At 44.2% G+C, this 15,000-nt stretch overlaps 1 protein-coding gene across 5 annotated transcripts in view; it reads left to right on the forward strand.

The window, feature by feature from the left end:
- The window catches only part of LOC147025942 (liprin-beta-1-like), a 110,738-nt gene that overhangs the window by 87,831 nt on the left and 7,907 nt on the right, over nucleotides 1–15,000 (forward strand). For all 5 annotated transcript variants that reach the window (XR_015058061.1, XM_085880854.1, XM_085880857.1 and 2 more), the window contains one exon: nucleotides 1–149. This exon is cut by the window's left edge and continues 40 nt beyond it. Coding sequence is in view for 4 of the 5 variants with exons in the window: in XM_085880854.1 (XP_085736980.1) it covers nucleotides 1–149 (149 nt within the window). In the remaining variant the exon portion in view is untranslated. The remainder of the gene's footprint in view (nucleotides 150–15,000) is intronic.

Genomic DNA, 15,000 nt, shown 5'->3' on the forward strand with positions numbered 1-15,000 from the left:
ACATGGATTGTTACGTGTGCCCCCTGGATCTCGGGTGGCCAGAGCGTAATGCTGAAGTCTGCTCTTCTGAAGGTGGTGAAATGACGTTGGAGAGATGTGATGTGAAGGAAGAAGAAGAGCTGCAAGAAGAGAAAGAGAAGCTGGAAGATGTGAGTCCGAGAGTCATTACTAAGGAATTTGATGTTGGTTTGGAGAATATTGTTACGGTTCTGCGAACTGCCATGCCCCACTAATGGCAACCAACATACAATAATTACTGAAGTAGTTATTTAGTTAGTACTTGTTCGAGATAGGGTTCTTCCCTTGTGTATAATTGGTTACAAAGGAAATATGCGTTATGAGGGATTGGTTCAGTTTTTCCCCACTTTCTCCCCATTTTTCTGTCTTTTAATTTAAAACCATATTCAAACCACGTGCGCCACTTCATTCACATATTGCCACCAAAACCCCATTCAAATCACGTGACAGACCTCAACCGCCATACCACTTTCAACCACCACCGCAACCTCGCTGCAACATAAATAATTACTACACCACTGATAAAATCATACTTGAACTTTTATTGCTGACTCACTTCATAAAACATCGTACAAGACCCACATTCCAACACTCGCTCGCATTCCAAATGCTCACTGGCCAGAGTCACCATTATTCAACCACGCGGCCTCAACCACAGTTCAACCACCACAAGACTACAATTACCTCCATACCTTAAAACCAGAAACCGTTGTCTCGCTTTGCCCGCATGCCATCCACTTCAGCCTCGGCCATCGCTCTTCCATCGTGATACCATTCCAGGCAGTCTTCAACCACAACCGTCCACAACCACAACATCGTACCAACCACAATCTCAACCACTCACCTGTTATTGCCGACAGTAACCACTATTGCGCCTGCTCTGGGTGCTGCTTTGCCCCCGCAGAGCACCACGACCAACCACACCCGGTTCTGTTTAGCGCTAGTTTGCGCCAACATTTCTGTCGTTCCTCCCTGTTGGTGGCAATCATTGTGCTGCCCAGGGAATCATCCACAACCCTTCAAAATGCTTGCCCTACCAGCTTGGAGAGATGCATGCTTGCCTCCCTGTTGAGCTGGGACATTGGCGATGTGGCCTACATTGAAGATGAATGCAGCCATTTCCGGTCTGACGGGTTCGCGGAGAGGGTGAAGTCAGGATACAGGCAAAGGCAAAGTCTGGGCCAATGGGCACAGTGCACTTGGATCACGAGGGTCGGAGATTGGTTGCACTGTGGCATGGTCACGTCTGCCGAAGACACTAAGCTCGACCCCACTCGGAACGTATAAAATAAAATTCCAGGGGATTTTTGAGGTTATTTCAGATGGACTTTCTGATGGTTGGTTTGAGGTGAAGCATGACAGGATGCAGTGGAGCACCACGGGACGAAGTGGAGTACCACAGGAAGAGGAGGAACAATAACCAGGCTGCACAGCAACACCCCTCTATCCCAATCCCCTCTCCCTTGCCTTTCCCCAGCGGAGGAAAGCGTCGGGCTCGCCAGCTCACGCCGTGTGAGCGCAGAGGTCAATTAACACCTCAAACTTTCTCTTTTCTTTCTCACTTATCTATCTTTCTGCGGAATGATCCTGAGTTTAAGTAAGATTGTCTAAGATAGATATCAATGATGACAACTCTGTACTTTTGTCTTTTTACTTTTGGACAACATTGAATGTCTTTTGCTGCACACCCCACACAATTACTGTATGTCCCTGCTGTGCAAATGCCTATAAATACACCCCTGTTTTAAATGTACCACATCCTTTTCCTTGCCCTAGTAAAATACACCTTTGGTGTTTGTTGCTCTAAACCTGCTCGTAGCGTCTTTTTCTTCATTGGTCTAGCATAGTCCGCACTTAGTGGTAGCCTTGGTTATTCTCCCTCACTGATTACCTCTACACATGAACCGGTACATACTTTGCAGCTCCGCTCAGCTGCACCTGATTAAAATAAGGTAGTGCAAGTATGTATCGAGGGTACAAGCCCCCCTTGAGACTGCCAATCCACTGGAAAGGTAATGTGCGTAGTCGTGAGAATCCTGCCAGGATTGGCAGTACAAATCGGCATTCGTGGTTGACCAGCAACCCACCGGACCCCGGAGTTATACGCGGCTGGTGGCTTCAGAGCCGGGCGTTCAAGAGGAACTCAAGTGCTTCCGCTTGAGGCGAACCTCAAACCTCGGCCCATAACACTATCTTGTAACTTATATCCTGAACAAATTCAAATTCCTTCCACTTTTGGTGGAACGTGAAGCCAAACTTACCCATGCCTGACTCTACAAGAAGGTGGGAATAATTGGGGCCATGAGAAGTAGTATAGTCGTAGTAATTCAGTTTAAAGCATCGATGCACATTTACTGTTGTCTGGCTCCAACTCAGATGTGTATGTACACATCTTACTCCCACCTTTACCTGCTCAACTGTCTCCTCCGATTGCCTTTTGTTTGTATTTGACATATTTTGACATTTTTCTTTCTCAATTCCACATCAAATAAAATACACAATTACACTAACCCACACTACAAATGCACAACTCCCTCTAACAAAGACATCTTCACTTAATTGTTACTATTGCCACCAATGACAAAAATGTCAAACAATGTCATGATGGCAATCCATAAAAAGATTATGGTGTTGTATTGTGGTGTCATTCCTTCTTACCTTGTTTGGTTGATTTGGGGGATTTCATCACTTCATGTTTTGATTATTTTTTAAATGTTTTTCTGACTTGTTTAACTCTATTTTTCCCGATGTGAATGCCAATGACGTCATCATCCAGTAAATTATTTTGAGGGGTGTTTATATGAGGAACTCTGGACCCCACATCCTCAACGATATATCTCATGCAAGTCCCTTCCCTAATTCCCTTAATATCCCATCCTTTCTGTCTCCACTCAGACATTCTGCTTCCCTGTTTTTCTTCACTTTTGAAGTCATCTATTTATTTTGTATGCCTACATGGTCGAATTTCTCTCCACCTTCTATCCTTCATCTGCTCCTTTCCTTCCATTCTATCCCCATACCCATAAATCCTCCTAATTTTCCTTCCCTTCTCTCTCAAACTCTGCTCACCTCGTTTTCTTCTCCTACCATCCTACATTCTCTTATTTTCCTGAATTTACTCCCTATCTATAGGTACATACACAATAAATAGAGACCTCCATTCCTATATGTGCCTGGTGTTGGCTTATTGACTAGAGTCATGGACTTGAGATCTTAGGGTCCTGGAAATTTAGAAATTTTGTATTTCTTAACCATATTGGCAAGTTTTGTTCCCAAATGTTTCCAAATGAACGCTCTGCAGCCAAAGTGTGGTCTGCAGCTCGGCAGCTCGATGTCAAGGCTGAGTGGCATGTAACTCTTACTATGGGGGAGTTCGCAGAGCTGAGAGCCCGAGAAAGACTTCCAAAAGACTCACCCTTGTTGAGAGCAGTTGAACTATGCAGTGTACGATTTCGTCTTATGAAGCTTTGGAAAAACTTCCACTGAAAGATTGGATGATGGGGAGAACCCACATTTGGGTGATTGGGTATTCAACACGTGATCACGACACTTCCCCCTTCCTGAGAAGATAAGATGAGCATGGAAAAGAAAAACCCACTGAAGAGAAGGTTGGACAAGTCAAACTACAGCAAGGTAAAGACTTGATGTCGCCGTTGCATGGTGCCTGCCTGGAGGAATATCCCCAACCACACTCGCAAATTGCTGCTCTGCAGATACATCGTTAACTTGCCGTGGTCGCACAATGCACAACGAAGGCCCTGAAGGTCCACACGGCGAGTCATCTGCAACATATGTTCAATGGTGCGGGTAGGGCTCGTGCAGCCATCGCAGCTGCCTCCAATGTGCACAGCTCGCTTGGTGAATCAAACCTGATTGCACAAACTGCTGCTACGAGGGCCCCAAACTCTGCTGGGGCTGGATCTCTGGGTCACCTCTCGAGTCCTTTTCATCTCTTTCAACCCAGTGTCATCTTCAACCCAGTGTCGGGCCCAAGCTCGTACCTGCCAAGATATACCTTCTCTGCAGCTCAAGGAGTGCCTCGACTGTGTTTCCCGTTGGGTGCTGCTCTATCTACACCCTGACCTGCTTATCTTCTGGCCTCAGGTAGCATGTCTTTTCGATTTGTGACACCTGCTGATGAACAGGCCATGAATTAAATGGAAACGCACTCACTAACCTGGCTGGGACACTATTGAAATGGTCGTCATCCAGCCTTCTTCTCATACGAGCATTTGCTGCCATTGTTGATTAAACTTGTGTAATGGATATCTTTTCTTCTCTAGGAATGGGGTATGGTGATCATGTGTAATTTAATTATTCAAATTTTCCTGATAGGGGAAAAAGGGGGGGATGTGGAAGAAAAATAATTATATTCATATACTCTCAATTATAATTGTTGCTGGTGCTTTATAAATTTAATTTTTATGCTATAGTCAAATTGGCTGTCAGTTATGTTTCCCTTTACCCAAGAGTCTTTTGACCTAAATATTGATAAATGGAATGTCTTACTATGAAACAGGGTGACCTGGTTGATAACACTGCAACTTTTGCCATGATTATGTCATTGTCTCTTTCACCCAGTGGACATGTGTTGCAGTTTGAGTTTTTTTGTCTAATGCTTATCAGCTGACCCTGCAGTTGAGTTCCCAAATGTCTCCCCTCCCATTCTTTGGAATGTCAACTTGTGTATATATAAGAAGAATTGCTTCGGGCTTTTGTTTCAGTGAAGTCCATTCGAATGTTTCAATCATTCATTCAATGTTCTTCCTCCATATATACAAAAGTAAAGATTCTCCTTTGGTATTCTGATCCAACTTGTGGAAATTGAATTATTTTCCACCACAGGTTCTGAGTTAAAATCCTGCTTGGCTGTTGAATTGATACCAGGTAGGGTTGAGTCAGCTTGTCATCCTTCTGAAGTCGGCAAAATGAGTACGAGCTTGCTGGTATCCTGTGTCAGAGTGGCAAGCTATCCAGGATTGTGCCCAATAGTCAAGGAGACTGCTTAGGCAGCATCAACGCTCTGCACAGAGTATGGTCCCAATGGATCGATTGATTCCTGTACTCTTCCCTTCTGTTCCTTTGCTCAGTGCGAGCATTTCCACTCTTTTTCCCACCCCACCCTCGTTATACTGTGTATACATAATAAATATATGCCTTATAAAGGTGTGACATGATCACATCTATTTAATAAGGAGGAGGTATTGTACGATTTGCTTGACGAATAGCATGCATATGGTATTTGGAAAGGTGAATTTGGAATGCTCTTTTCAATAACTGGTGTAGCCCTAACCCACACCCAGACATGTGAACCTCTATGAAAGCATCATCAGACCGTTGTGCGTCCTTTTCCTTCGTAAGCTAGGCATTTTGTCGTAACTCACAACCCACAGACCCTGCAATCCATGATAGAGACTTTATGGCTATCAGTAAAATTTATGGGAAAGAGTGAGTTTTACAGTAAAGTTTCTCACTCTGTGCATGTGCAAAGGGTGTTGAACAGGTTGTGGGGTATAGAGCACTGAAATGTGACATCATGTTGTCGTGCCAACGCTCGACTGATTCAAAGCAAAAGTAACTGGAAGTATGATCGCTTCGATCAAACGTGCTTTGCGTGTTGAAGCATAGCTAAATATGGTTGCTGTGTCAATGATCTCACTCGCTACTTACTTTTGCAAAGAGGAGAGAATCATTTCAAATCAGATTATGTGGAAAATCTTTCATATTTTTACACTCTGTACATGTGGATGTGCATCACGTGGTCCCATCTATTAACTCTTATGTCTGCCTTGGAAAGTCGTGTTGGGAAAACAGGAGAGTTCAGGATTATTGACACAGATTAATAATCTCACATTGGCTTCTTTAATCGTAAATTAGATTCAGTACTTTAATTACTATTTCATGGATACATGCTTACAAAACAGCATATGAAATGTTTATATTTTTCATTATCAATAAATCAGTCAATCAATCAAAAAACATTTATTTCCTTCAAGAAAAGCAATGGGTATCTAAAATACATTTTTAAAAGGGCTTCTTCATACTTGTTTTTAAAAGTAATAATGACTCCCCATATTTTTCAGGTATGACGGCTCTTAGTCTTTCAGAGATTTTGAATTGCATGCACCAAAAAGAACTTCATGGAATTAAAGATACATCATTTCATTTGATATTTTGTCTTATTGTAGTATCTCCAGTCATATTGGAGACGTGCCCATGCAATTCTCACTGTACATATCTTACATGTACAGGACTAAAAGGGCCGTATGTTAAATTATTTTCACGAAGTTAATTTCCCAGGAAAAAATAGCATTTCTTTCTGATAGTAACTCTCTGCAGACTACTGTAGTTGGAATTGTTACCAACTATAGTATATGAGAGTACAACTCTCATATACTATAGTTTTAACTGTAGCATTTTTGTCTGGGTTAGCCAGAAATGTCATTGAAGAGAACTGCAAATTGAATGTGTGAGCACGTTTCCTATGATGATTTAGTGGGTATCAAATGGTAGTTACAGTACTTACAGTTCAAGTGTGAAATTGAGTGCAATTGGATAAACACCTCCGGACAGGTACATTGATTTGGTTTGATGTACGATACTCCACAAAGCGTTGGTCCTGCCAAATCAGTTTATTGGCAGGGTTATACTTGTTGGTTTGTCATTGCCCACCCAGCATTGTTTGTTAGTGCATGATCATTTCAAATGCTGAGCATCAAGCAAGGAAGCAGAATGTTCCATCTCAAAAGTCTTTGGTTTGACTTGGACGGGGTTTGAACCACCAACCTCCCAGACTCAGAACGGAATAATTATATTTATCCATCCATCCATCCATCCATCTATAAATCCATCCATCCATCCATCCGGACCATACTCTCTGCAGAGAATTGGTGCTGCCTTAGCAGTCTCCTTGTCCACTGGGCACACTCCTGGATGGGTCGCCTCTCTGACACAGGATACCAGCAAGCTGGCACTCATTTTGCCGACCTTGGAAGGATGACAGGCAGAGTCAACCCCACCTTGTAATAATTCAACAGCCAAGTGGGATTTGAACTCAGGATCCGAGGATCCCAAGTCCACCACCCTAATTAAGAAGAATTAGAAGGCAGCTACAAACACTTGAACTGGAGTGTGTTCAGTTACCAAGTTTCTTGTAGCGTACTCACCAAGTGGCATAAGCACTCAAGCAAGCACTCCATTCGAAACCGTTGGTAAGGAAAAGCTGGCTTGGCAGGCATTAGCAAGCTGATTGGTAATGGGACATACCTGCACAACTCAAAACATCGCCAATTTCTTAACATTTTCAGATTTCACTCCAGATTTCAGCAGTTATTTCGTCCACATGATCCGATCCTCCAAACTCAAATTATAATTTGATTATATACTTTAATTGGTCTGTGAGAGTAGATCATAGAAAATCACATCATGTAATAGATGAAATCGCTCCAAGCTCCTAAATTTAAAATGATAGCACTTACAAAAACGAATTATACAGGGATCTGTAGGTATTTGGATGAGGCATTCAACGATATAAGCGAGGAAAGTGAAAAAAAAATTCAGCGCTCTATCGTTAAGAAACCGATGTGACCTGTTTCAAGTCAAGGCATTGTTGAGCAGGCCAAAAACAATGGCGAATTAAGACCCCATCGAGGGAGAGCGGCATGACCAAGGATGTGCCTTGATAAAGGATAATTAAATAAGGCCATTAATTATATCTTCACAAGGGGTGTTTATGTTAACCCAAGCACCCGATTTTCATTCACGCACTACCCTGGAGTTCCCTGAGTTTGTATGCAAAGTTTGGGGCCACTAGGTTTCATGGTTTTGGAGTTATGGAGGAGACTGACAAGCTGACTGACACACATAAACATTTATAGGTATAGATATCATAGTTACATACATGATGTATCAAAATTAGGAAAATTGCACAATAATATAATAATCTACACTAATAAATGTCAGTGTGTGTGTGTGTGTGTGTGTGTGTGTGTGTGTGTGTGTGTGTGTGTGTGTGTGTGTGTGTGTGTGTGTGTGTGTGTGTGTGTGTGTCAGTATGTCTCCTCCATAACTCCAAAACCATGAAATCTAGCAGCCTGAAAACTTGCATGCATCCAAAGAAAATTCCAAGGAAGTTCATGACTGAAAATTGGGTGTTTGGGTTCATTAAAATACCCCCTTTTGAAGATAATTAACAGCCTAATTTAATTTTTTTTCCTTCATCAGGCGCTCCTCGGCCACCTCGCTCTCTGGGGTCTTAAGGCGTTTCCTGGGTAACCTCGCTTTTTTAACCGGGTCGAAAGCCGCCATGTTTTTTTTTAACCTGCTCAACCATTCCTTGACTTGGAACAGGCCGCAACGATTTCTTAACGATAAGTTGGTTTTTTTTTTCCACTTTCCTCACTCATATTATGGAATGCCTGTTCATCACAGCTACAAATCAATGTATACATTGCTTTTGTAAATACTACAGTTTTCAAATCAGAAGCTGGGAGCGATTTAATGATTTTCCACGATCTACTCTCACGCACAAAAGTACAGGGTGGGGCATTTATATCTGCCAATTTTATTATCCTTGTAACTTCTTTGTTTCTAAAATCTAAACCAAATGGAAGAAAATTTCTACACAACATACTTCAACTTTTTAAAAACAGTTTTGTTTCTTTATTTCTTAACAATTACATCAGCAAAATCGGGCCCTTTCGGAATTTGTGCATTCACGACAGCGGATCGTCATATTGTTCATTACCACAAGCAATGTCTCTTGATCAATAGAGCGGACGGTTGCAGTGATGTTTGCCTTCAATTCATCGGTCGATGTTGGATGTTCCTTTTCAACTTTGCCCTTCAGAAATCCCCATAGGAAGAAATCTGGTGGAGTTAAATCTGCCAAATCAAAGTGTGCCACATCTCTCATGATGACCTTGTTTGTGAAATTGGCATGCTCATTGTATTTATTGTGCTCCATCATTAAAAAAACTTTCAAGTATTATCTGTAAAACAAAGAAAACAATAATTAGTTATGCCAAGACTGCTTCCGGCTACAAAGATTGAAAATGTGTCAGATTCGGAGGTTTCGCGAGGTGCTCTCCAAGGAATCAAAGCAAATCTGGTTAAAACAAACAAAACAAAAAAAATCCGGTTGTTTTACAACAAAGTTGTAACGTTTGCGTGGACCCCGAACCAATGTACTACGTGACACATGCACAGACGAGCAGGCAACAGCTTAAGCCACTTGCCGAGCACCCATCATTGATAGTGGTACTGCGCTACGTCATTCTGAGTGAATCGTTCACTCACTCCAGATGCTTTTGCCGCGCCACATCATTCAGAGCAAGTGGTTCGTGCTCTGTCACAACGAGTGAGTGGTTCATGCGCCATCACCACAAGCGAGTGGTTTGTGCTCCGTCACCCTGACCAAGTGTTTCATGCTCCATAACCCTGAGCGAGTGGTTTGTGCTCCGTCACCCTGAGTGAGTGGTTCATGCTCCGTAACCCTGAGCGAGTGGTTTGTGCTCCGTCACCCTGAGCGAGGGGTTCGTGCTCTGTCATCCTGTGGGAGTGGTTTGTGCTCCATCACCCTGAGCGAGGGGTTCGTGCTCTGTCATCCTGTGGGAGTGGTTTGTGCTCCATCACCCTGAGCGAGGGGTTCATCCTCTGTCATCCTGTGGGAGTGGTTTGTGCTCCGTCACCCTGAGCGAGGGGTTTGTGCTCTGTCATCCTGTGGGAGTGGTTTGTGCTCCGTCACCCTGAGCGAGGGGTTTGTGCTCTATCATCCTGTGGGAGTGGTTTGTGCTCCGTCACCCTGAGCATGTGGTTCATGTTCCATCACCATGAGCAAAGTTTTTGTGAAATAACGCCTGATTTCCAAGCTGTCTGCCGTATTAACATGTTTTATAAATTCCTGAGCCAAATTTTTTTCCACCCATCACACGCAGCTGTTTATAATGAATAATGTTTGTGAATGTATCCCTGAAACATCAATATAAATGCAGTGTTGTTTTTCAGTGAAAGCTACTCCAGGTTTCTGGGTTGTATACAATGCGTACTGTAGTTGGAAATCACACTGACTCCAACCTGCCGATTCCCCAAAAATTGCCGTTATCGGCCAAGCACGTGTGTGTGTGTGTGTGTGTGTGTGTGTGTGTGTGTGTGTGTGTGTGTGTGTGTGTGTGTGTGTGTGTGTGTGTGTGTGTGTGTGTGTGTGTGTGTGTGTGTGTGTGTGTGGTGCGTGTGTGGTGCGTGTGTTGTTCACAAAGTAAACATATTCCCTCTGATTACTCCCATACACCCCACTCCTCTCTCTCTCTCTCTTTCTTTCTTTGTCCCATCCTTGCTCTACCCCCTCCCAATTCAACGTTGCACCCTGCTGCTACATCTCACTCTCACTCTCACATTCGCATCTCACTCTCACTCTCACTCTCACTGTCTCTCTATGACCACTCTCTCTCTCTCTCTCTCTCTCTCTCTCTCTCTCTCTCTCTCTCTCTCTCTCTCTCTCTCTCTCTCTCTCTCTCTCTCTCTCTCTCTCTCTCTCTCTCTCTCTCTCTCTCTCTCTCTCTCTCTCTCTCTCTCTCTCTCTCTCTCTCTCTCTCTCTCTCTCTCTCTCTCTCTCTCTCTCTCTCTCTCTCTCTCTCTCTCTCTCTCTCTCTCTCTCTCTCTCTCTCTCTCTCTCTCTCTCTCTCTCTCTCTCTCTCTCTCTCTCTCTCTCTCTCTCTCTCTCTCTCTCTCTCTCTCTCTCTCTCTCTCTCTCTCTCTCTCTCTCTCTCTCTCTCTCTCTCTCTCTCTCTCTCTCTCTCTCTCTCTCTCTCTCTCTCTCTCTCTCTCTCTCTCTCTCTCTCTCTCTCTCTCTCTCTCTCTCTCTCTCTCTCTCTCTCTCTCTCTCTCTCTCTCTCTCTCTCTCTCTCTCTCTCTCTCTCTCTCCCCCTGCTGGTCGTTGGTGAGTCGCGCATGGGTGTGGCGTCATGGCGGCTCTGTGTGTGCAGCTGTGAGTACTGTGCTGTGTTAGTGTTGTTCCTGTCCCTATTTCGTTTCCCTCTGTGTCCCCGTACGTGTTTGTGGAGTTTTTTTCCCTGTTTCCCTTCCTGCTGAGACGAGAGAGAGGCGGAGAGGAACGCGCACGTAGGTGCTTTGTGGGTTTTCCTTGAAACCTTCGGGTTTCTGGCCCTACTTTTTCATCTGCCTTGTTTTCATAGGCCTCCCGTTTATCGGTGCTTTACCTTCTTCCTTATACTCTTCCTTTCCCTTATACTTCATTTGACCCCACTTGCTGGTTGCTTGTGACGGTTTTCCTTTGTTAAACTTAAACTTCTCTTCTTTTGCTTTAAGCTATGGCAAACGGACGTTTGCACAATAGTGTGTACGAGTCACTCACTCGGAAAAATGGAGTGACAATTACTCCACCTGATGGAGTTAGTGTTGAGAACGTGGTGATGGCTCTGGGAGAGCTCGTAGGAATCGAGAATGTTCTCGCCGCTTCGAAAATGAGCCAACGTGTCGTGGTTTTCTTGTCGGAGGAGCGACACGACACGTGGCTCAGGCGGTCGAAACCGGTCTATCCGTTCCGCCGGACGTCTTCGTTAACGTTAGTTATCTCGATACGATGGCGGTAAAATTAACACTGTCCAACATCCCGCCCTTCTTCTCGAGTGAGGAGATTGTAGCTGCATTAAGCGTTTTTGGCACAGTTGTGTCACGAATCTCCATGATTCCACTTCGTCTCCGCTCTGACGCTTCGGTTCGCCACATCATGTCGTTCCGACGTCATTGCTATATCATTCTAAAAAACAACGCTCAATCGCTCAATGCAGTTATGACTTTAAAAAATAAAAACCGCAATTACCAGATTTATATCGCAACGGAGACCACAACTTGTTTTATCTGTGGTGAATCGGGACATTTAAAAAGTGATTGCCCCAAGAATATATTAAGTGGCATATCTAGTGTGGTCGAACCCATTGAGACGAATAGTGGTATATCTAGAGTTGGGCACGTTGGTGACGCTTCAAACTCGAACAATCTGCCTGGGCCGTCGAGAGTGGAGGTAAATCCCCCCCTGACAGATGACGAAAGCTTCACCGTTGTTCCTTCAAAAAGGAAACATAAATTGAAGCATTTAAATGATAACAATAGTCAAGATGTGACGGCGAGCTGTGCAAAAAAGATGGCGCCGGCTGCCGAGAATAATGACTCGTGTTTGGAAGCAACAATAGATGCTCTTTTTAAAACGAAAAATCGATTTGATGTAATTGCTCCAGAGGATGATGACTTTTTGTCGGTGGGGTTAGTGAACATGAGGAGGAGATTGGTTTTGTGCAGCAGGGAGCACACGTGACCACTCCCATAGTCACAGGCACCTTGGATATTAACACCGAATCCACTGTAACCCCCCTCCCTGAAAAGACCAACAGTGAAATGTGTACCGTTTCTAAGTCACCAATTACTCCAAACCTGGTTGAATCAGGGTGTAAAGCTTCAACTAGTGAAACACCAGGTTCATCTCAAGCGGAATATAACGTTCCTTCCATTAGTATTCTTCCTCCTCCCCGTTTTTCACCCTCCCACTCCTCCTCCTCCTCCCCCTCCCACTTCTAATCTTCTTCCTCTTCCCACCCCTCCCCCTCCCCCTTTTCCACCTCCCCCCCACTCCTCCTCCCCCCACTCCTCCTCCCTCCACTCTTCCCCGACTCCTCCGACTCCTTCTCCCCCTTTGGAAGCGGAATGTGAGGCTTCCCTTATTAAACCATCAGCTCCATCTTTGGAGCATAACGATAATGTAATGGACACCAATCAGTACTCGGATTATGATTCGGACGGGGCCTCATCACTTGCTTCTTGTGGCAGTGCTGAAGCATGGAATGATCCAGTTTCCCAAGATTCGGAGAGTGTTACCAGTGTTCCACCTGCCGATATCATAAAGTTTCTTCATGACACCTTTCGCAAGAAACATGTTAAAATTAAAAACTTTTTCCCTGACTTATCCGGCTTTATAATCTCTGCGAAGCTTTGCTCCTCAAAGCCGGACAGCTTGGTGTGACGGAATCACAAGTGTATCGACTCCGGAAATGCATCCTCAAAGCAAAGAATGAGCTGCAGACACAGAGAGACTAAGTTTTTGACACACCCTAACTCTATGTTAGCCTATGGCCTTCTCTATAGCGAGTTTAAATATTAATGGGGGACGCTCCTCCATCCGTAAAGCAGAAGTTAAACAGTTTGTTGAGACAAATCACATTGATGTTTTGCTTTTGCAAGAAACAAGATGTAGCTCCTCTTGTGCAAGTGAATGGCAAAGGACAATGAGGGGAAAATGGTTTTTTAGTAGTCTGGAACACCCAAGGGCTGGGGTGGCTGTTTATTTACAACCTTCCTTTTGCAGTCCCAGTGTTGTTTTTAATGAGATTATCAAAGGGTATTTAATTTCACTCACCTTCACGCATAATGGCTTTAAACACACCGTACTGAATGTCTACGCACCTAGCGATAGCACAGAGAGACTCGCCTTTTACACACACTTAGAAACGTCTCTTGTACACATTGATTTTGATGGACTTGTCTGCTTGGGTGGAGATTTTAACTGCACGATGGACCCCACCATTGATCGTAATGGAGAGGAGCCGCACCCAGCAAGCGCAGCCTACTTGTTGAGAGCCTTGTCCAAGTTCTCCCTGGTTGATGTGTGGAGAATCCGCAATCTTTCTCTCCGCCAATACACGTGGAGTCGGTGTTCAAAAGGCCACGTATCACTTGCAAGATTGGACCGTTTCTACATCAACAGTACCTTTTTAAATGTTGTGAGCAATATGAACATTATTCCGAGCGGCTTCTCAGACCATCACATGGTCGCACTTCGGATTCACCAACCAGTTCGGAATCGTGGTGCTGCCTACTGGACCTTCAACGCAAGCCTCTTGGATGACCAACTGTTTGTCGATGCCTTTGGTGTGTTCTGGAGAGCCTTGCTCCAACGTAAAACTTCCTTCCCCTGCCTTGGAAAATGGTGGGACAACGTCAAAGTGCAAATAAGATCCTTTTGCCAACAATATGGAGCCTACCACACCAAATATGACTCTGCCCTTCAATGCTTGCTTGCCAAAGAAATATTATATTTGCAGACCAACCTCTTGGCCTCAAATCATGAAAGAACCAACTTCTTGCTGGCGAAGAAAAAAGCTCTTCTTGCTGGACTTTGTGCAAAGCAAGCCAGAGGAGCGCTGATTCGTCTCCGACTGGAGAATTTGTGCTACCTGGACACCTCCTCTAAGTTCTTTTTGGACTGGAAGATCAAACAAAGAGAAGTCAGCAGATAACTTCAGTAAGGACAAAGGAAGGAAGGATAACACACAATCAAAAAGATGTCAGAGCCTCACTCAGACACTACTTTACTGAACTTTATCATGCTCCGAAAATTGACAACAAAATGGTAACAGTGCTGACTTCTTCCTTACCTACCTTGTCAAAATCTGCAGTTCTACAAATGGACAAGGAAGTAACTTTGGAGGAACTCCAAGCTGCTCTTCAAACTCTACCCTCGGGTAAGGCCTCCGACCTGGATGGAATTCCTGAGGAATTTTATAAAACCTTTTGGGACCTCCTCGGACCAGAACTACTTGAGGTTATAATCGTCGCACGACGATCAGCTTGACTCCCATCAAGGTGCCGGTGGGCTGTCCTCGCCCTTATCCCAAAAAAGGAGACCTTCAGCAACCACACAACTGGCGTCCCATCTCATTACTCTGTGCAGACTACAAAATATTTTCCAAGGCCCTTGCCAACCGCCTTAAAGCCATAATCGAGGAGATCGTACACCCAGATCAGTCTTACTGTGTCCCGAAGAGGACAATTCATGACAGTATCTTTATTGTGCGTGATATAATTGACATCTGTTCTCTTGAGCAAAGAAATGTCGGGTTGGTGTTCTTAGATCAAGAAAAGGCCTTTGATACCATTGATCATTTTTATCTTTTCTCTGTTTTACGGGGGTTT

Source organism: Eptatretus burgeri, chromosome 5 (assembly GCF_056783735.1).
Source record: "Eptatretus burgeri isolate ZD-2024b chromosome 5, Ebu_testis_v1, whole genome shotgun sequence".
In the NCBI taxonomy this organism is placed as follows: Eukaryota; Metazoa; Chordata; class Myxini; order Myxiniformes; family Myxinidae; genus Eptatretus; species Eptatretus burgeri.